At 29.7% G+C, this 23,682-nt stretch overlaps 1 protein-coding gene and 1 long non-coding RNA gene across 2 annotated transcripts; one reads left to right on the forward strand and one right to left on the reverse strand.

Moving 5' to 3' along the window:
- On the reverse strand, window positions 1-22,908 carry LOC111677180 (homeobox protein unc-42). Its single transcript, XM_023438272.2, has 6 exons — window positions 21,685-22,908; window positions 15,905-16,083; window positions 11,775-11,882; window positions 3,889-4,065; window positions 3,682-3,787; window positions 1-719 (listed from the first exon to the last, which is right to left on the reverse strand). Exons 1-6 carry the CDS (start codon window positions 22,073-22,075, stop codon window positions 613-615), a joined length of 1,068 nt encoding a protein of 355 aa, XP_023294040.2. The 5' UTR covers window positions 22,076-22,908; the 3' UTR covers window positions 1-612.
- LOC124418874 lies at window positions 1,586-3,800 on the forward strand. Its single transcript, XR_006940274.1, has 3 exons — window positions 1,586-1,703; window positions 1,775-2,169; window positions 3,672-3,800. It is a non-coding gene; the product is annotated as an uncharacterized LOC124418874 (long non-coding RNA).
- Window positions 22,909-23,682: the final 774 nt, after the last annotated feature.

Genomic DNA, 23,682 nt, shown 5'->3' on the forward strand with positions numbered 1-23,682 from the left:
TGAAAATTCATAAACTATTGAGAGTCAGCAAACAAATGCTAAGTTGTAACTTTTTCAATGACTTATTTAAAGTCCTCTCTCTCTCTTTAGCTGCGATGTCGTTTTAATAATAAGACTTATTAATATTTACAAAACTTAATTTTGGACATATCTATAAGTATTTAAATGTATTTAAGTAAATATTTCTTAAAAATGTGTAAATTTTCTTTTTTTATTTATAAATATTTCTTTAGTTTAGGAAACAATTTCTAAATTTAATTACGTTATCGTTAAAAATCTAAGTTTTACAGTGTTAATTATATTAGGTATTTATAAATATATATATATTCTATAAGTGTATTAATTGTTAACAATTAAATTTTTTAGATATTTGTTTGATTTAGAAAAAAATCTTTGGAATATGTATTTCTTTCTCTCTTTAGTTTTCTTCTCAGATCTTTGTCGATCATAGTGTGTGATCACTTGCTAGAAGAATAAATACGACGCAATTCTTTTAAAGTATAAAATATTTAAAATTTTTTCGTTTAGGTCCAAAAGTTTTGCAGTTCCTCTTAGGCTGCGGTCTCAATAGCAATATTTTACACTTTAAAAGAAATCGTCAAAGGTTTTTGATTATGTTTGGTATTGCAGCATCGGCGCCGATAAGTTGGGGTGATGAGAACTGTTCATGCGCAGCGCTGATAAACTTTTATTATACCATTCGTCCTCGGGTGACATGCCTATAATAATATTAACATAAAATATAGTTTTAGTATAAAATTTCTTATTAATTTCCTAATCAAACACTCCAGTATCAAATAGCTGTTGAACTGTGTAATTTCTTCTTTACTCAATAAGGAAATTTAGTCATTTGTAACATTATCATCATCATCATCTTGGACATATTCTTTCTACATTAGGAAATTTACTCATTTGTATCGTTGGACACATTCATATTGTATTTGTTTTAGTTGTATCTTTTCAAATAGTTTTATTCATTTAGTTTTCATATTACTTTTCATATCCTTATTTACTAACACAAATATCTTCTTTAAGATTTATTTCAAGAATAAAATAAATCAAATGTCTTTTAACTTTAAGAAGGAAATTTAGAGATTAGTATAGAATTATATTACATTTTTAAAGTAATTGCATAATTTCCGCTTTTTAAGCAGCCAATTTATTTTTACTTTTTCTTTGACTGGCAAGACCGTCAGACGGCAGAATGTGTGAGAAGAGAAAATATAGTAAATATGTACATACGATAATGAAATATTGTTATTTATTATCCTTAGTATACACTAAATATAAGAATATTTAAGTTTATATAATATATATAACTCCATCAATATTTAGTCATTTAAGAAAAATCAATCCTGGTTCGCGTTATTTAATAAAAAATCTCAGAAGTTGATAAACTTTTCTCAACCAAATTTTACGGATTCGGTTCATAACTGATCCTAGCTCACATGTTACTTTCTTATGGAATTAATATAAAATTGGTTCCCCATTATATTATAAAAAATTAAATTTGTTTTTAAATAAATGGCGATAATGTATTTGCCCTGGAATTTAATCCTTTTTACAGCAAGGACAAGAAGTCGGAAGCTTTACGTAAACACCTATTAAGCGGTCTATTTCACGTTTTTTAACCACATCCGCTTTGTGCAAGCTTTCTTGCGTGTTGCCGCTGGTCTATGAACAAACACTCAAGAGTACTCAAGGTACTTAAACTATTCAATCTCTAACTATCGATGGCCCATTGCTTAATTTCCGAAATCAATTCTGTTTACAGCCACGCAGATGGTATAGTCTTGTTAGATTCCTCAACAGCACCGAGAGATGTAATCGATACGCCCAAAAGTGATTTCATCACATAAGCTAAAGACTTACTTCTTCTTAAGTCTGGAATGAACCAAGCCTTGACATACCTGGACAAAGAAGGATCCGAATAAGATACTGAACATCACCTTTCAGGGGGAATGAATTGATGTTAGGAAGGCCGTTAAACAAGGTTATTGCCACTTCAATTTAACATTGTTCTCAACTCTATTATGTTAAATGCTACAAACTTCAATAAAGGCATAAGGGTGGGCTTTAAAGGTTGCTGGGGAACCTCGATAGCGATATCTGTATCCATTCACACAGACACTGTGATATGTATACAGAGGGAAAAGGATAAAAAACGTGGTAAGCTCACATGTGCAAATGCATGTTTTTAGTCAGTAACTCAAATTAACTTTTAACTAGTTTTCTTTTCGAATCAAAAAATTTGCTACAAAATGGCATTGATTTGTTGTTGCATATTTTTGCATATTATATTATATGTTATAAATGCATATTTTGCATTGCATATATTTTGCATATTTCCAACTTTTTTATAGCATTTTTTTTAAAACATTTTTTTTGTTTTTTCTGTATTTCATATTTTTAAAACAAATTTGGTACATATTTACATATTTAGATTTTTTTTTTTTAAATAAGTATCAAAAAATTTCGATTTAACAACAAAATATTAGGTTCTTTGAAATACATTTTTAAATAGTTTTATTTGATTTCTAAAACCACAATAGTGCGGAAGATATTTTGAGATTCTGCTGCTAATTGTAGCGACCAAAATATTGGTCCCTACAGTATCGGTTCAGTATAAGTTTCTGAGTCTGTGTTTTCATATAAAAAGATAACTTGGTGAAATTTTGAAAAACTTAAGATCTCTCTATCTATTATGCGTGCATATTTATTTTTCCCCTCTGTGTAGTAAGAGATTAAAACGGTCGAACGAATGAGAATGAAGATCAACGAACCGAAAACCAAAATGATAAGAATTAATACACCCGCGACCGAATCATGACATCGTATACACCAACAGTGGTGTGATGCACAGAAGAATATTGGTATTCTACATATTTGGATTTTTTTTTTTAACAATTGCCTCCAAAAGTCTAAAAACGCTGATTTTCAGGACATAGCTGAAGTGAGATAAGGTGTATTCCAAACGATGTAGATAATTGGAAGTGCTGTGGTGGGGGTAACAGAAAACAACATATATTTATATCACTTTTCAGTCTAGCACACTTCTCAGTATACGAGAAAACTATCGAATATAGGGATATAGTATACCCCTGATTAGTTCGGTATCTTATCACGTACATACCGAAGAGACCTCTTCAATAAACAGGGCAAGACTAAGTCCAAAACTCTGCCATGTGGGTTACCGGTTCACATGATATTAATAATATGGCTCCCTGGTTCGACCAAAGGTCATTCCAAGAAACGGCGGGATATACATTTGACACCACAGATTGACACCAGTTTTCAATAACATCTGTTGTCAAAGTATATACATACGTACGACAACACTATGTAACGTTAACAACGCAACGTTGTCAACATTGCAACAATTTGTTGTCGAAATACAAAATTTTAGACAACGATATTGCGTTCATAGCATTATAGGGGATATTATCTTGCTTATTTCTATTTTAATAATATTAATATAAATTTTTAAAAATTATCTGGCTTTAGAACAATGGAATTTTCGAAAATATAATTCCACAAATTTCAATTCAAAACTCTTTACTTGTTCAACCTGTTTTGTTACTATTATATTAATTAATATTAACTTTCAGCTTTTCTTAGACTTTGTCTGAGTTTTTTTTTATAACTATTTTAAATTTCTTTTAATTATTTAGAAATACATACCCATTGAATCTTGTCGCACACCAACTGAGCCCATATTAGCACTGTGACTCATGGAAAACGGTTGAGTCATGCCGGGATATGATGAGGCGCCCATTTGAAAGAGATCCTTTTAAAACAAAACATTTTTATTTAAATTAATTAACAATTTCTATACATATAAACACAATTTAATAATAACAAAAATATTTCATTAAAAAAATAACAAACCTGAGGATAACGATTTATTGAATTATGATGAGGATAGGGTTGATAACCTCGCGACACACTATAACCTTGAATATTTCTCATCATACCATTACATGACGGTATCACAGATGGGGCCAATGCCTTTTGTAATTGTTTCTCTTGTTTGCGATATTTGGCGCGACGATTTTGAAACCAAACCTTAAATTATACAGAAAAAAATGAAAGAAAAATTAAAGTAAATTTAATTTTAAACTTTGTAAAAAAATCATTTTTAAAATGTACGTGGTATGGTAGGAGTAAAGGATGCCGAACGCTGTAATTGAAAAGTTTTCTTTTCATTTTTTTACGGCTTGTTTAAAATATTGATGATGTTGAATTTGTTTCCTTTTTTATAACCTAAAACCCATACACGTTTAAATATAAAGACATTTTTACTTGCGCTCGTGTGTGTATTTGGGTAAAGGAAATTATTTACAGGCAATTTTTGCTAAGATGGGGTTTGTTGTTTTAAGGACTAAATAAATGTTCGTATATCTGTGTATTTTTTTTGGATTTTGTATAAATAAGTTGCCATTTATCAGTTAACTTATCTCTGTTTTAGTGATTTGTCAATATAAACAACCTGCCAAAAAAATTAATTTTAGATGTTTTAAAATTAGCTTACTGTAAACTAAAAAATATTCTAATAATTGTAATTTTTTAAGAATTTGATCCGAATTAGGTAATTACCGCCCAAATCCTTGTCTTATACATTTAAGTTCTACGTATCCAAGAAATGAAAAACTGTATAAATTGGTAAATGTTCGTGGAAAATATCAATCAAAAGAACAAAGTGTTAAGAAATCTCATTACGATATCTGGCCACGTCAGACAAATACTTTTTAGTTACTCTTGGAAATTTTGGATATTATTAACCTAAAAGTTGTAATATTTTCATACCCAGTACAGGTAACAATGTAAGAACTCACTTTAAGATTAATAAAAAGCAAAACATTTTCTTAGTGTTTATTTTACAAACAAAAAATAATACTAACATCTAAGGATACAAAATTCCTTCCAAGAAAACAACGTAGAAAAAAAATAAGAAAATAAAATGAAAAATAATTTCGACATTTGAAGGCAATATCAAATGAAAACTGCCTTAAGGGTCCTTGGATGGAAAGATACTCCTGCCATATAAGCTACACCATAAGGAAGAAAAGAAAGGACGAAAAGTAATTTTATTTGGGGATGTGCATGATGGTTTACAATTTCATTTTAGCGTCATTATCTTTGTCTATAACTATGTACTTTCTTGCAAGAAGATGACGAGAAAAAAAATCTTGAAATATAAATGAGAATTTTTCTTTAAGAAATAGTATTTTGCCATTAAAGGCGTGGTGGGTTGTAGGCTTAATAAAATGTTCGTAGAATGTTGTTTGGTTATATGATGTAAAATGTTCGTGTTTTCTTCCTTATTTTGGAAAGATAAAGTACAGAATAAAATTGAAATAAGTAAGTAAGCAAGTAAGTAAGTAAGTAAGTAAGTAAATAAGTAAGTAAGTAAGTAAGTAAGTAAGTAAGTAAGTAAGTAAGTAAGTAAGTAAGTAAGTAAGTAAGTAAGTAAGTAAGTAAGTAAGTAAGTAAGTAAGTAAGTAAGTAAGTAAGTAAGTAAGTAAGTAAGTAAGTAAGTAAGTAAGTAAGTAAGTAAGTAAGTAAGTAAGTAAGTAAGTAAGTAAGTAAGTAAGTAAGTAAGTAAGTAAGTAAGTAAGTAAGTAAGTCCATTCTTTAGAAGAATTTTCTGTACAAACTCATCTGATCTATGATTTTCTTCATTGTATTTGGCATGGCACTATTTAGTAAAGAAACACCTTTTTTGAAATTTTGTCATTTTTTTTTTAACAAAACAGCTTAAAATATAAAATGTTGTATATCATCTAAAAGTCCGTCTATTCAGGATACGAAATCTCATGTGTGAAGAAATTCTAAAGCCAGACGAGTACACTTTGGTCTTTGTGTTAAAAACGTTTCTCCTTGTGTAATTATCACGACAAGGATTTCTATGTAAATGCATGTTTGTAGTCAGCAGAGATGGGGGTAGTGCACTATTTTTTATAGTTTAGTTAAATCAATATTTCACTAGCACTAAATATTATTTAAAAAATTATATTTTTCACTAATTTTCAGCAGCTTAGTGATAGTGAAGCTTATATTTTTAGCACTAATATTTTTTAGTGATAATTTTATTTTTTTAACTATAACTCAATTGAATGGTAGTGTAGAAAAAAGCACGACACTCAAATAGTTCAAAATTTGAACAGTAACTAACAAAAGGCTGCAATAATTTCCAGATTAAGATAGCCAGTTGCAAAAATGATGTGATTACTGGATATTTTTTAAGCAATAGCTTGGAAATGTTGTAAATTATGAAAGCTTTATTCATTAATAATATTCGTCCAATGAGTTTTTGGTTGACTTGAACCATTTCTAGACTGACCTATTAACTTAAACTTTCAATTGAGTAAAACATTTCTCCGTAGAAAAAAAAAATCCAGGAATATTTTTTGAACTAATAATTTAGTGTAGAAAAAATTTTTCCACTAGGCTGTAAAAACAAATATTTTAACTATTTTTTAAATATTTTTAGTTAAAAATTTTTAATATCACTATCACTATTATTATATTTTTCAATTCATCACTAAACTTAAACAAAAGTAGTGAATAATTTTGAACTACCACTAATTATTAGTGATAGTTAAAAATTAGTGTACTACCCCCATCTCTGGTAGTCAGTAACTTAAAATTACTTTTAAATAAATAATAATGTATTTTGCTTTAAATTTCATATATTTTGCATATTTCCAAAATTTGTATATCGTATTTTGCATATTTTTTAATTTTTCTTAAACAATTTTGGTATTTATATATTTCGATTTTCTTATATAAATGTTAACAAATTTCGATTTAACAATAAAATACTAGGTTCTATGAAATACAATTATGTAATACGATTTATTTAATTTTTAAAACCACAATAGTGCAAAAAGTATTTTGAATTTGTGCTGCTAATTGGTCCTTAAAGTATCGGTTCAGTATCAATTTCTGAGTCTGTCCATCTGTGTCCGAAGAAATACAATTTATCCAAAAGTATATTCTTTCCACTTTCATAAATTAAATATATACTATTTAAAGTTTTTTTCTTAGTCTTTATATTTGTCATTTTCCAGGTCGTGGTTCCGTTAAAGTGGTATTATAGTACAAAAAGCAGTAATTAGAAACCTGAATATTTGTTGTCAAAAACTTAAGATCTTAATATCTATTAAGATGTACCTTTACAAATAAATATTTTTTTTTGTGCATATTTTTATATTTTTAGTGCATATTTTCTCATTTTATAGTGAAAATTATAAGCGCATATTTGAAATTTTATAGTGCATGTAAAATCCTTGCCCTGGTAATTATATAGAAACATATTTCTTATAAAGGATTTCTTTACAATAAGTTCTTATAATTTTAGTCCAATACCTATGTACATTTACAAAATGTATTTTTGTTTTGCCCCATACTGTATTAAATACATAAGACAACACAAACCTTTATTCTGACGTCGGCGTTGTTTAAAGATGGTTGATATTTTCTATTTATTTTCACTTTTAAGTCAAACAATTTTTCTTTCTCCTTAAAACTTTTAAAAAATGGTGGATGTTAAGCAGGCACCACATTAAAAACAACATCATCTGAATCATAAGAATTTCTTCATTCTAAAAATTTATAAAAAGAAAACAACTAACTTCATATTCTTGGTAAGTATTTATTTATTTATTTTATAAGGGTTCGTTTTTTCCCCATTTATTCACTTTATAGTGGCCGTGGAATTTCTTTTTCAACTTTATATGGCAGTTGTCTATTTTTTCAAAGATTCGATGCTTGATGCACGATTTTTGTATTTGTTGTAATAATAATGATGGTGGATGGTTCATATTAAGTAGTCGACGGTGGGTGGGTGGATGAATGGGTGGTACATATAATCGTACTATATAAAAGTGGCGTCACTTGTAATGGTAGTGATAAAGAGGGTATAATACAGAACAAAAAAAAAAAACATTTTTTAAGTTACTTTAACATTTTATTTAGCGCGTTTATATTAGACCAGTCCCTAGACTAATATTACTTAAGATTTAGAACAGTGTAATGTAAAAATTAAGAACAATTGCATAATGAATAGACAAACCAGTTATTAGTTTTATAAAATTAGGTAAAATTTTATATACAAAATTGTATCTAACCTTCCAAAATACGTCCATATTTTTAAGGACCGGGCTAATAAAATTATTCACTTGCTGTATGTATTCCATAAGTATGTGTATACACATATTTATGTGTATATGTATGTGGGCGGAGTAACTCAATTAAGGATCCATTTGATGGTGCACACAAATATTGTATTTATGGATGTTTGTTTAAAAGTACTTTTATGTTCGGGGAAAAAAAAAAACAAAAAAAAATATAAAACATTTTGTATTTTTGTTGTACGAACACGCTCGATATTTTTCATATAATTTAAGATAGAAATTGTTCTCTGTTTTTTTCCACATTATATGAATACTACATATTTTTTCATAAATATTATTTTAAATTAAAAATTTCTGTTATTATTTATTAATTTTTTACATTTCAAACGAACGTTTTAATGAAATTGAGTGGCCTCAATAAATTGTTGAAAATTTTAGTGTTTTTTAATAGTTTTATACATTATGTTGAAGCAACTGAAGAACAAATATTAAATTTTTAAAGACAACATTTTTTTATGGAAATATATGTATGTATATGTAGAGATAGATAGATAGATAGATAGATAGATAGATAGATAGATAGTTATATAGATAGATAGATAGATAGATAGATAGATAGATAGATAGATAGATAGATAGATAGATAGATAGATAGATAGATAGATAGATAGATAGATAGATAGATAGATAGATAGATAGATAGATAGATAGACAGATAGACAGGTAGACAGATAGACAGGTAGACAGATAGATAGATAGATAGATAGATAGATAGATAGATAGATAGATAGATAGATAGATAGATAGATAGATAGATATACATAGATAGATAGATAGATAGATAGATAGATAGATAGATAGATAGATAGATAGATAGATAGATAGATAGATAGATAGATAGATAGGTACATATTAATAGATGGATGGATGGAATAAAAAATTAAAGAAGCATTTACGAATCTGGGAACGATGTAATAATTAGTGGGTCTTGTAATTCTTACATATTTACATATAAAATAACAATAAAACACTTGATAATTCTATGTTTAATAAACAAGCAACAAGCAAATATCATTTTATGTTTATTGATATTTCGTTGTGTATGAATTTGAACTTTATAATAAGTATTAAAGTGTACATTAACAAATGTAATCTTATCATCAACAGCATAATCACAGATTAAACATCTGATATAAAATTTGCTTGAAACACACAAGTAAAAAATGCATAAATATCACTAAGAATTTATGAATGTATATTTGTGCATGTGTTATGTATGTAATTATATTTTAAAAGCTAAATTTGAACAAAAAATACACATATTCTTACTACTTAAATACATTCATTCACTCAACATCATCATATAACAAATGCCGTGATACTTGTCAACACTTTGTAGCAAATGACAAAGTACCCAAAGAGAAATCTTCACTCCCTTCCATTCCATCCTACAGCATCATCGTTGAGATTATCAACGTCATCATTGACAAGCATAAAACATATTTTTTTTTTTTTTTTTGTTTTTTTTGGTTTGACAAATGTTCAAATAATTTTTAAATAGACCAAACAAGGGCAAAAAGGAGACTCAATAAAAACAAATAGAATAATCAAGTGACGACGATGACGACAACCCCTTGTAATTTGACAACTCAACCTCTATGATTATTATTGTATTTTAATTTACTAGAAATATTGTTTTTTTTTTTTTTTGTTTTGTTTCCATTGTATGTAGTTATTTAGATTTCACTTTGCTTTTCTGTATGTGTGGCAGAATCTTATTGGTGTCTACCCTAAGTGGCACAGTGTTTTGAAAGGGAGTTTTGTTTAAAAGTTCAAACTTAACTTAAATGTTAGTGTTTAAAACATTTTATTAAGCAAGTAAAATAAATGAAATTTGCTTTTTAGTTTAGATTTTATAAAATATTTTACTTAATTTTAATTTCATGAAATTACTCCAAAATTTGTACATTAAACCTCAAAACACCTTTAATAAAAGAAAATAGACTGCTACGGATTGGGCCTCCGGAATGCGTCAAGTGCATGCTTGAGGACACCAGATTCCAAATGATAAATTGTATTTTCTCTCTACATCTTGGGTAAGGAGGATTATATCTCTCGAGAAGATAAAAGTGGAAAACAAACCTAAGGAGAAATCTCCCTGAAAATCACCCTCCTCTAGAAGTGATTAGTAAAAAACTGGTAAAGTGGGATCTTACGGTGCACTCAAAATCCACTGACCGTGGAAAAATGGAATGTCTTTAACAGAAAGAGGAATCTGATGTTTTTTTTATGCAATAGATATCGACCAGAACTGCAAGTTTAGGCAAATTCATAAAGCCAGAATATGATTGAAGTTATTTCAATAAACCTTCATTAGAGCGCAGCGACTACTAACTATGTACCTTACAAATGTAAGTAAGATTCAAAGCTTTAATCCAGGAGCCTTGTAAGATTCCAAATAAGGTTTCTGGATTAAATCACGATAATTTTTAACTTTTCTATGCTGATACAAGTTTTCACATGAGAATATGTATCCTGTTTCCAACAACTTTTCTATCCTCAACAGAATCCAAACTTGTTACAAAAAAAACTGCATGTTTTGATAGTTATCCAAACCACTGTACCATATTGTAGAAAATATAACTATGTATTGCATTTTTCATTGAGTTACAAATGTGTACAATATACCATCTATTAGTACATCTGTTTTGAAAACAAAACAAGTCCTAAAAATCACAAAAACAAGTTGTAAATGAAAAGAATTTCAATTTACTTCAACGTAACCACCCATCCACAAATGTCACTGTAATCGAACACCACAAAAGCCAACCAAACTAACAACCAGACAGACATCCAGTCAAAACCATTTTACTCCAGCACTTACTCAAGGGTCGATCACACAATTCATGAATGAAAGAAAATGCAGAAAATATACACTGAATGACTGACTGACTGACTGAACTGTAACAATACTACAAGTACCTATTTAAGATTTTAATCTGACAATCTGATAGAATGCTTATTTTGTCATCGTCATCCCAGAAGTATGTTTGAATTTTCCCGATAATAAAACTATAAATTAATTAGCGCTGCGGGACTTTTACTTTTGGGAGAAAGACAACAACAGCAAAACATAAAGGACTTAAACAAAAAGCACATCTCTACCTTTTATCCTTCAAAGCACAAGCGAAATAAAAAGCCAACAGGGATTAGCACAAGAAAATCATCCCTTAAGTATGGAAGTTCAAAATACGTATGAACTCATGAAAAGAAAGTCCTTTAACATCAAAGTCGATTAATTGTTCGTGCGTGTGTTTTTGTTATGGATTATTTTCAGTTCAATTTTGTACGAATACTGTCCCATTTTTTTTTGCAGGTTGTTGACATACACATGCACTTTACAGCGACACCCAGGCGTGAAGTCAGTGAATCGTTATAATCACTTTTTAATCGCTGTAATCAGCAACTAAATCGTCAACGATATGTTCAAATTGTTTTGTGTTTATGAATTATATTTTTTTCTTTCTTTGGGTTTTGTGTAAATATTTATTTGTTGGTTTTGTTTAGTGTTTTACTTTTTGATTTATTAATAAATATTTATTTATAAATTAATTCTATGTAAATTTTTCTACTTACTTGTATTCTAGCTTCATTTAATTTTGTCGTTCTCGCTAATTCTTCTCTACAATAAATATCAGGATAATGAGATTTGGCAAAAGCTGCTTCTAATTCGGCTAATTGTTCCTGAAAATGCAAAAAAAAACATTAATTATAAAACAATAATTTTGATTCAAATGGATGTGTTGTTTTTTTAAGAGAAGCCTGTAAAACTTTATTGATTGATGTTTATCCGGAATAATATCACTTCAAAGATATATAAATATAATTTCGACAAAAATCATTAATGAAAAAGAAAGTGTCCTCTTCACATGCTCTACGTTTGTCGGAATTAGTTGTGCCGACAGACTGTCGAGAGTTTTAACGTGAGTACCTGCCGTGTCGGCCTTATCTCACGGTGGTCTTTTTCATCCACAGGGTAGACTTGAGAACGGTCTACCATCGCCCCTTTGTCTTCAATGAAGACTCAGGTGGCAATTTTTGCACATTGGCTATGACCGGTCCATGCGCAAGTACTTTGCTGGAGTACTCGAGCTATATAATCTCTTGCCAAAGTAGTCACGTTGAAAGACAACCACACTACTATGGCTCTGTTGATTCGGCAACAGCACCTAGAGATGTAACCGGTGGACCGAAGCACCATCCATCAATAAGCCGTAGACATTGTTCTTACTCACAGTGACACGCTGTGGCAAGTCTGATATGAACAGAGTAAACTCTGAACATATCTGGACAAGGAAGGAAAATTAATCGGTATCACTTGTATATGATACCTTTCATCCATCATCATTCAACCCAGCACACATCTCATTTATTCGACACATTCATAGAGAAAAACATACGACACACTCATTTAGATATACGGGTGGATGAGGCCCGCATACCTCAGCATTCATTCCGTATCATATACAATTGACTCCAACCCATTTCCAACGCTTAGTCCCACAGTCACTCCTCTATGGGGTATCTGTTGATTTTCGGCAACAGCACCGAACTTATCTCGAAATATTGACTATTATCATGCATCAGTCTTTTAACCGCCACTTACTCTTCCCGCGAATTTGGGTTTAAACCACAGCCACTACGTAGATCCCGAAGGAACCTCAACCAACTGACCAGCCAGGATATAGTCCTGCGGGCAACTGGCCACCCGTAGTACCAGATTATGCGGTGCTCTGGTCTGACCTCAGGCAATCTATGCAAGGACTAAGCCAAACAGTAGACTGTAACCAATTTTTCAATCCCGGTCAGATTGGCCACCTCTATATACCCCGGGATTGCAATAACACCAAGGCTGAGGTCTCGCCAAGGTAACATGCCCCCGGGGGGATAGTTGTGCCGACAATTTGTATAATCATACTAATATCGGATTTGCAAATTTTGAGGACGTTTCTAGTTTAAAGTGTATCTCTAGTCTCGTTAGAGTTACGCCATAGCATATTTGTGAATCTATGCATCGACTGATTATTGCAAATTGTATTTTTATTTTTTTTCGATGTCGATTATTCCTAAGCATCCTGGTATACAGTTTATACAATGTAATATAAAATATTCGGTTAAAACAGTTGAACACGGTCCTTGTTTACCCTTATCGCTTTAATTGCCTCCCGGTGCCGATAACAGTTTAAACCACTGTTGGCGATACTAACGCTTTGGTGGATAAAATAAACATAGGTTAGATACATAGCATTAATCAAGGAACTTTGTACGATTCTAAATCAAATAAACATAGGTTACAACCTTGTACGATTATGCCGTTATTACTTGGACTTCCTATAACCGCCCGTTTTGTTCCCCAGTTTAGAGTCCATCGTAAAGTACCGAATTTAATCTAAAATTCCCAAAATATTGTGTATCTCGTATGCGATCGGATACGTCCAATGTTTATGTATAGCCTTCCAACGTATTGAGAAAATATTGAAGGCATTTTGTTCCCTATTTTATAGTGTAGTACTGAATTCACTTTAAAGTTCCCGACAAATTCTGTGTTCAGCATGCAGTCAGTTGAGTACGAAAGGTGACAAAAAGTGTGTTTTTTTGCGTTTCTATGTTCTTTACGGATGGAAAACACATAACACCAAATGATGTATGAAAAGTACCAAGATGTCCACTCAAAAAGTACCTTTTGAAGTAAGAAAAAGTACCAAAAAGTTTTATTTTCATGTTCAATAAAGTATGTACCAAGAAAGCATGTTTATTGTTACTTAATATAAGGTTATTCAATTATTCGGTTTATTCGACAATGAATTATTTGAAGTTTTATGTTAGCCGGTTAATAATCGGATTCAAAATTATTCGGAAAATTTTTTATAAAAATATTGAATTTTCTATAAAATATAATGTAATTTTACTGTTAAACAGTAAGTTTTTCCTAATCGGTCAGTTGATTATTCGAATTATTTGTTATTTGAAAATTTCCATTTATTCGAGAAATTAATCTTCAATATTAATTGAATTTTATAAAAATTTTCCGTTTTACCACTTTTTGAGTTTCCTCCCCATTAACGACATAAAAAATTTATTCTAAACAATTTCAATATCGTACGCTTCAATTACATTTGCCAATTTACATTTGCTACATTTGTCATTTTTTTGATTTATTTTTAAAAAACTTTATTTTTTCGTCATTAAACTCATATAATTTAATAAAATTGAAAAAACGCACAAAAAAGAATATAAAATGTCAAAATCAGCTGACATGTTCGTGCGCCGCTTGTAAGACCTGATTCACACTAGGAAACTTTTTTGGCAATCTTTTGATTTTTGTGTGTGAGAGAAAGAGAAAGTAATATCAACCATCTTTTTCTCTCACACACAAAATCAAAAGTTTCTCAACAAAGGTTTCCTAGTGTGAACCATGTCTGACGCTTATAAAAATAGAAAATAGATCTACTTTAAGCATTCTACTCGTCAAGGCATTCTACGCTTTTGTACTTGTAACTTTCAGCATACAAATACATTGATTCTAGCCTATCAAGGCTCGTGAAATGCGAGAAAGCGTGGTGTGGACCTCCAGCTTTAACGTACGTAAAGTGCGATCGTGATTTATGTAAAAAGTACGAGAAAGAAGTACAATTTTAACACCTTAAACGTCCGAATAATTAAAAAGTACTTAATAAATATTCTTATTTGTTCGATAAGTCGCGAACGAATTAAATGTGTTATTTCTACGATCACCACTTTAAAAGATAAATGTTTTTCTTACACCATAAACATTAAAATTTCCAATAATTCCGTCTTAGAGAAGCTATTTAACACATCAATAACAAATATTTCAATTTTCTAGGGACTCAGTATGACTAAGACTTGTGAACATACATATGATATGTATACAAGGTTGTTAGATCGTTGGCAGTAAAATGTGCAGAAAATGTTTAATAACAGTGTAAACTTAAAAATTTTGTCTTCCAATTTTGTCAGTAATGTTTTTTTTCTGACAACGTTGCATAAGAAAAATTTTAAGTTCAGACGATTGTTAGACATTTTCTGAACATTTTGCTAACAACGTTGTAAAATCTGACAACCGTGTATCACGGCTTATACACTGACTTCTGTGTGATCCTTCTTATTAGAAGAAATTTCTTGTTCAACAAATTCTTGATCATACTGTATTGTAAAATATTAAAGTTGAACTAAATTTATAATGAAAACTTTAAAAAAAGTTTTCAAAGACCACAAACGCTCACACATGTTGCAATCTAAATAAATGTACGAATACAAAAGTATACTTATATACATACATATGTATGTATATATGTAAGTAGTATATAAAAACATATATATAGATAATAACACTCCCACTATATAAATATCCTTGTATTTTAATACATACATACAATATATATGCCAAAAACACTTTCAAAAAATGTTTGTTTCTAAATAAATTACTTAAATATTTGGCTGTGTAGACAATTTCTAGTTGCTACGTCGTAGCACGTAATCGTACTTTACTTTTAGATTTGTATACAAAAGTTTTATATTAAAATTGAACTAATTATAAAGATGCACGTTCATGAAGCATCTTTAATGTTGTACGAATACAAAATTTTCTTCAAGTTTAGTTTTATGTGGTTCAACTCCTGTTGAAATTTTGTATTTAACTTACAACTATGTACATACGTATGATTGAATGAATGTGTGTTACTGACCTGTGTAAATGTCGTTCGATGTCTTCGTCTCGCTGGTGTGGGACATGATGCTGTGGTTGGGGTATGGCCGGCATGTTGACTTAATGATGACAAACCACTTCCTGGTGATGTCACACCGGCAGAAACAGTTGAAAGACCCGAATTAGGTTCAGGTTTCAGCTTCTTAAAGGCTCCTTCCGCTATTTTGCATGTGACATATGCATGTATGAAAGAAGCAAATAAACAACAAATAAATTAGTTTAAATACAATAATTAATTTTCCTAAATGTAAATGTAATTATAATGAAACTAACTAAATAAATATTCATATAAATAAGTTAATCTGACGTCAAATGATGAAAAGTGAAAATGTTTTAAGTGAAATGTGTGTGTATGTCCCTTCAACTGACTATTTCACCTGAATATTATTCTAAAAAGTAGAAAAGTAATCTTTTTATTATTCATTTGGCATTTTAACGCACTGCTCATTGGGTGACCCTGGCGAAATGAAACATGAATTTATTAAAAATGCTGAATAATTAGTAAAAAGCGTCAACCACACTGCGGCCACAAGATGAGTTTTGGTGGCCTCTGATGTTGGTCTTTGTGTTTTTTATTTCATGGCAACAAAATATTTTACTATTTAACATTTAGCACGCAGCCATTTTGCTAAAATTAACTTCTGTACTGGTTATCATATTTTTGCTGCTGTCTTCCTTTTAAATGTCTACTCTCTAAGAAAGAAAGTTTAGCTGGCTACACGTGTATTAGTTGAATAAAAAAGGTTTATTATCCTTAGTCCTGCGCAAAAGATTTGTTGACTTCTTCTTTTTACAATTGTTGGTTGGACAGACGGGCGGACGTACGGAAAGACAGACAGACATTCGGGTGAACAGACAGGCGAAGGTTTAAGAATGAATCTTTTACATGAATATTCAATGCAATTTGGGATAATTTATGCAAATATTTTTCATTAATCGAGGTAACAATTTAATACAACATTCAGGTATTTAGTAAAATGTTTATTATAAGGTTAGCAGTTTTTTGTAGCTGCTGTTGTTGGTTTTAATTCATTTTAACCTTGATTTTATGCAAATTGAAATTGTTCAACAATTTAAATGGCTAAATAGCAAGAAATTTGTAATACATACATACGAATTATGTGTGTAAGTAAGACTTACTAAATAGTTGATATTTTATGATACATACATATGTATATCATTTGCGTACTTTTTTAATACTACATGAAAAATAATGTTCTTAATTTCTTCAAAATATTTACATTCATGTAAATGACCCAGCATTAATAAAACGAAATACTTCTAAAGAATAGCATTTATCACTACTGCAAAAGGGAATTTTTTTAGAAATTAAAATTTTTAGGGTAAAAACGGATTAATTCGGTAACCTAATATATTTTTTATATAATTAAACGAGATACTACAAAAAAGTTACACTTATCGTTGTTAATTCAAAAAAAAATAAGCGGTGCCTGGTAATTTTCCTAAATTCGGTTCATTTTAGGAATAAATCGGTAAAAACTGTATTTTGGTACTTTTTTTTAACCTTATGTACCTTTTTAACCAGTCAACATAGAAATAAAATTTAGATCACATTCGTGCCTTATTGAAAAATTACGAATATAATTTTGGTACTTTTGGGAAATTCGGACGTTTAAGGGGCAAAATTCTTACTTATTGTTGGTAACTTTTTTGTAAAACTTTGTTTCCTATTTATTGGTTTGTCTATATGAATATTTATAGGCTCCCACTATAGTGTTGCATTTTTTGGAATATTTTTTTTACATTACTAGGAAGAAAAAAGTACCAAAAGGAATTTTTATTTTATTCAATTGTGAGCCAATTTTTATTGAATTTTACAAATTGGTAGACTTAGTTACGCTAAATGTTATGCTTTTTGAATATCGGATTCCAAGCCTTACATATTCACTGTGTGTTCCTCTATATCTACAACGAACAATAGCTACTTTTTGTTTTTTTCAATTTCAAGTGGGCGAGGTGCCACGAAATAATATAAAAGTTAGAGTCCTCAAATTTTGTCGGAGCGACTTTAGTGTCCATGTGATTATTTATATCAAAAAGTGGGCGGTTTACCATATTTATGCATATAAATAAAATACAAAATTTCGGTAATCTTGGAAACTATTACAGTCAGAATCTTAAAATTTTGCACGAATAACGTAAACATCCATGTAAACATTTTGCGTAATAAATTGGCGGACTACTTCCCTCATGTAAGCGGCACCTCCCATATTAAATACAAAAATTCGTTTATCTGGGAATCTAATAGAACTAAATTCTTAAAATTTTGCACGAAGAAATTTAATATAATAATCTGAACAAAAAATAGCGAACTTTCGTCTTGGGGGCTGGGATCCCCCATATGAATAAAATAGAATAATTCGTATATAGGGTACTTGGTACTTCCCATATGAATTAAATATAATATTTCGTTAAATGGGAAACTAATAGAACTATATTCTTCGAATATTGCACAAATTACTTTAATATTTATCTGAACATGTATTAAATAGAAAAATTCCTATGTCTAAAAAAACTTTTACAAAAATTTTACATGAAGAACTTTGACATTCAAGTGAACATTTAGAAAATAACGGCCGGAATTTCAATGGGAATATGAATTAAAAACAAAATTTCGCATATCTTAAAAACTGTTAGATAATTAAAATTTTGCATAGATAGATAGAAATTGGCAAACTTACAATAATTTGCTTAGCAACTCTCATATGTAACACATTGTAAATCTTGAAAACTATTGTAGTTAGAATTTTCTAGAGGATAAAACAAAAAATATTGTGTACCCCACGGCATTAAAATATAAAATATTTTTTATGTAAAAAATAAATAGATCATTAATGTATTATTTTACAATTTAAATAAAATATATTGTTATCAAATGAAATTATAATAAACCTTTACGAAAAAGAGCATTATTTAATAACTAAAAAAATTATAATTTTTTTTGATTATGTATTTAATTTCGATTGGAGTAGCGAAGCACACCAGGTATTAGCTAGTATTAACGTAAATAAATTACACGTACATATTTATCAATTAACTTCAAAACAAAATTGGCTTAATTCAAAAAATTTCTGTACAAAATATATAGCTTAAATTAAAAAAAATGAATTCTTTTCGCTTCTTTGGACGTCAATAAACATCACTTCCACAAAGTGTAAAAATCACTTAGTGCTACTTTTAAAGTTACTTTTAAAGTTATTCCTTTGGAAGTGCTTCCTTTTTTTGCTGCGATGCAAAAGAATGCTAAAAGTCGCCACCACAATTTAATAACTAATATGTACCATATGTTGGATCCACTAACACGACTAACAATGCCTAAGTTGTGAAACAGTGATTTCATAAACAAATAGAATAATTCTCTATTATATATTATCCGGGTACAGTCCGGGATCTAGAGGGGAAAGGGAAAACTTTTCGTACAAAATATAAAAGTGAAGAAAATGAAAATAAGTAAAAATATAGAATATACATTAACATTATTAAATTTGAATTGTCAGATTCAGAAAAAATTCATAAAGAAATAACAAATTTCCAAAGAAAATTTCAAACATTAAAAAAAAGAAAGAAAAATATAAATTAAATTTCAAATTTTATAAATATATCTAGATTTTGTTTCAAAAAATCAATAAGAAAAAATTCATAACATTTAGGAACATGTGCTTAAACTTTTTTCTGTGTATAATAGATTTGTTCAATAATTAAAAGTTATTACTAATTCACAAAAATACATAGTAAAAATTTTTTCATGAAATACAAAAACAATTTGTGATATTTTGTAACAAATGTTTGTTAATCTTGTTTAAAAGATATTGGATAAAAATAAAATCAAATTTCTTTAGAAAATTATGGACTTAACTTTTATAAAAAGTGACATATGTACATATTTCTAATAACAAAATCATGTTTGTATGGGATCTAGGGAAAACTAAGTACATACGATATTTATTTTAAAAGTAAAAAGCCCACTAGATCATATTGTTTGGTCCCAAATTAATAGCGTTTTCAAGATACGAACAGACATACCTTTACCGTTATACTAGAATATATTTACATATGTATATACTTTCTATGCATATAGACGTATATGTCCGATATTTAAGGGTGTTACAAACGTAAGTATAGTAAATAATTATGCGTCTAGTACTAGTGTATGTTGGTAAGTATTCTGAGTGGAAATTGGACGAACGGATTAAAAGAAACCGTAAAATTCAGAAACACTGTATTCGTCATTGAAAGACTTTTATAAAGATTTTGGCAATGACGAATACAGATTTTTTTTATCAAGTTTCTCTATTTGGCAGTCTGCATTAAATATGTACATACACTGAAAAAAATCCATGCCTAATATATAAAAAAAATGTCGTACATTGTACGAATCGTTCGCACCACGAAATTCTTTCGAAGTATATACGAAATTGTACGAAATATTTTAGTATAATGCAAAATATTGTTTTGAAAAAACTAATTTACATAAATTGAAAAAAAGGAAATTTTAAATAAATATGGTAAAATTTACGAAATATTAATTTATTCGAACATTTTTGTTCATTTTAAAATAAATTTTCTAATTTTAGTTCAAAATTATTCTCCACACGAATTTTCATTATTTTTTTATGAAAATAATTCGAGAATAATATTATACTTTTTCTTAAATTTTACAAAAATGTTGTAGTTTTATTTAATCATAATATATATAATATCATTATGTTTAATTTCGCTAAAATTAAAGAAAAAAATATTACGAATGGTTTTCATACTTTCGTAAAAATAGAAAAGGGTTTTATTAAATAATATTTCGTATTATACACGAAATTTTTGTAAATATTACGAAAATAGAAGTTACGAAATTTTGTTTCGTAAAGTTGAGCATGGATTATTTTCAGTGTATGATTTCAATGTTTTACGACTGTATGCATTTTGCATACTGAGTTTCTAAACATCGGACCATAATATCACTAGATATACTACTTCGAAATTGATATACTTAGTCTACATTCTCTATCAGTGTATAAATCCAGTTTGTCACTTTCGAAACAAGTTTCAAGTTACTAGTTTTAATTTTATCGTAAACTTTGATTATAAATTTGTCACCTTCTTAAATAGTTCTAAGAGATCTCCTCTAAAACTTGTTCTTTTTTCATTTAAATTTTAAATTTTTATTGCATTTCAATTCAAAAACCAGTTAACAAAAAGACCAACAAATGCTAAAAAAAACAGCTGTCACTAAAATCCTTAAACTAGGAAATCAAACATTACGTTTAGCACTTCAATTAAAGGATTTATTTTGAATGACTACTGTTGATAAGTACAATATTTTCACACCTTTCACTTTTATGCCCGTATCTAAAGAATAAAGTTTCAAATTTCAACAATTCAAAAGGAAACAGAAACAAATTTGTAATTTACAAACAATTAAAAGACCTTAAATACCCAGAGTCATACAAAACATTACACAGATGATAATAAATCCGCAGCGCGTGTGTACACTCAAATACTTGGTGTTCATTGATAACTCAGGATAAAAGGCCAAAACAATTGAACGGCCAAACAAAGAGCATAATTATCCTATTGGGAGATTAACTTTCCATACCAAACACTAGCAAGATACACAAAAGGACACCTACAACAATTGTCCGAAATAAAAAGAAGTGAATGGTCATTTATTTTAAGAGAAAGGGGTCAAAGAGAACGTGTCAAATACTTAAAGGATTAAAGAAAGGTTTTAAGCTGGATAATTACCGGATATCGTATGGTCTGACAGCCTTGTTGGTGGTGTATGAGCGGGTGTATGATGATGCGACGATGTGTCGATGCCAGGTGTTGGTAGTCCCGAATACAACGAACTAAAATCTTCCGGTGTACTGCTACATTTACGCTGGTGATTCAGCGAGTTCTTATCGATGGAGGAGCTATGGATGGCGGGTGAACGACTATCCTGTACAGATGAGGCTAGTCCTAGAAGGCGATTTTCATGTGAGGAACTTATGCCCATGAGCCGATTATCTTGAAATGACATGAATTTGGTGTCTTGAGGCACACCACCGTGCTGCATATTGGCGGCATGATCTTCCAGCAAACCTTGCTGCAGCCCCAATAGGCCGCCCACTAAATTTGGTCTCAACTCATCCATGCTTAGTTTAGTTTGACCACAACCGCCGGCAGCTGAGAAATTCAATTGGCGGCTAAAAATGGCAGGAAATATATTAAATTGCTGTGAATCAGCTGAAGATTGGGGACTCAGGCCCAAGCTAGGAGGAGCAATATGTGGTAACGAGGGTGCACTAAGGGAGGTAGGAACGGCTACAGAAGCAGCCGAATGGGTATCGTTACTATGGTGGACTGCTGAAGGTGATGAATTGCCAATAGAACTGGCGGTATTAACTGTATTAGCACCGTTTGGTGTGGAACTTAAGCCGTTGGTGCCGCCAACGGAATGCAATTGTGAAGATACCGCCGTTGATCCAGGCGTACTTTGCTGTTGTTGTTGTTGCTGCTGTTGTTGTTGTTGCTGCTGTTGTTGTTGCTGCTGACTGGCGGCTATGTGCTGTTGAAGGGCCGCCGATGAATTCGAATGATGTGAATTTAAATGAGAATGATGATGACTGGTAGTTTGATGAGCCGCTGGATGTGTGGCAAGGCCATGCAGTGGAGCTGTCAAATGTGTTTGATGGCTGTTAGTATTGCCGACGACTCCACCACCTGAACCAGGGCCGCCGGCACAATTTTGTTGTTTGAAATCCAATTTGTGGCCGGCGTAAAATCGCGAATCGATATACGTTTTGAAAAAATCAATCGTACAATCCAACGAAACAAAAGGGGGCGAACGAAGTAATCTACTTACAAAATCTTTAGATTTTGTAATTTGTGATCGTTTTTAAACTATCACTAAAAAAGGAGTACTTTTAAAGTAGTTGTTTTTATTATGTTGAATTCACAGTTGTACTTGTTTATTATTATTTTTTTTGAAAGTTTTTTTTTTTTCGTACAAATTTCTTAATTTGTTTATGAAAATGTATTATTTTAGGGATTTTTCACTTTTGTTTCTTTAATTTATTGATAAGTGTTTTGAATATAGATTTATTTTACAAATTTCTTTTGTTTTGTTTTACAAATTATTAGATATTGATTTTTATAGTTTTTATTTTATTATTTAAATTTCTTTAACAATCGTATTATTGTTAACTTCTTTATAGCCTGTAATAGGTAAAAAAATAAAATATTATTTAATATCCGCCGGATTTTTATAATTATACAGGACAATAATTATTCTGCTGCACAGGATTTGTATAAAAATTCCAAGATTCATTTTTTATAACAGTTAACTATGGCTTATTTTAAAAGTATTTCATTATAAAAAACTTATTTTAAACTATGTTGTCAAAATAAAGACGGCTATCCATATTCAGATGCATCTATACCTGCCAAGGGACCATCTTTAAATGGACTATTTAAATTGTTTTTTGTTTAAAATTGTATTGTCTTTAAATTCTAGAATGTAAACGTATGGTTCAAATCTGTGGATCTATTCAAAAATTATATACATATAAGCATATACATACATACAAAAAGTCTAAAATTTAGAAGCTTAGATTGAATAATTTTTAAATTATAGGTATTTAAAATCTAAAGTTTATATATATTTCAAAGAAGATATAAAAGAGGTTTAATATTTATTTCAAAGTGAACAGTTTAAACTTTTTGACGACACAACAAATTTTGTTAATAAAGGTGTTTGCT

The sequence above is a fragment of the Lucilia cuprina genome, chromosome 3 (assembly GCF_022045245.1).
Source record: "Lucilia cuprina isolate Lc7/37 chromosome 3, ASM2204524v1, whole genome shotgun sequence".
In the NCBI taxonomy this organism is placed as follows: domain Eukaryota; kingdom Metazoa; phylum Arthropoda; class Insecta; order Diptera; family Calliphoridae; genus Lucilia; species Lucilia cuprina.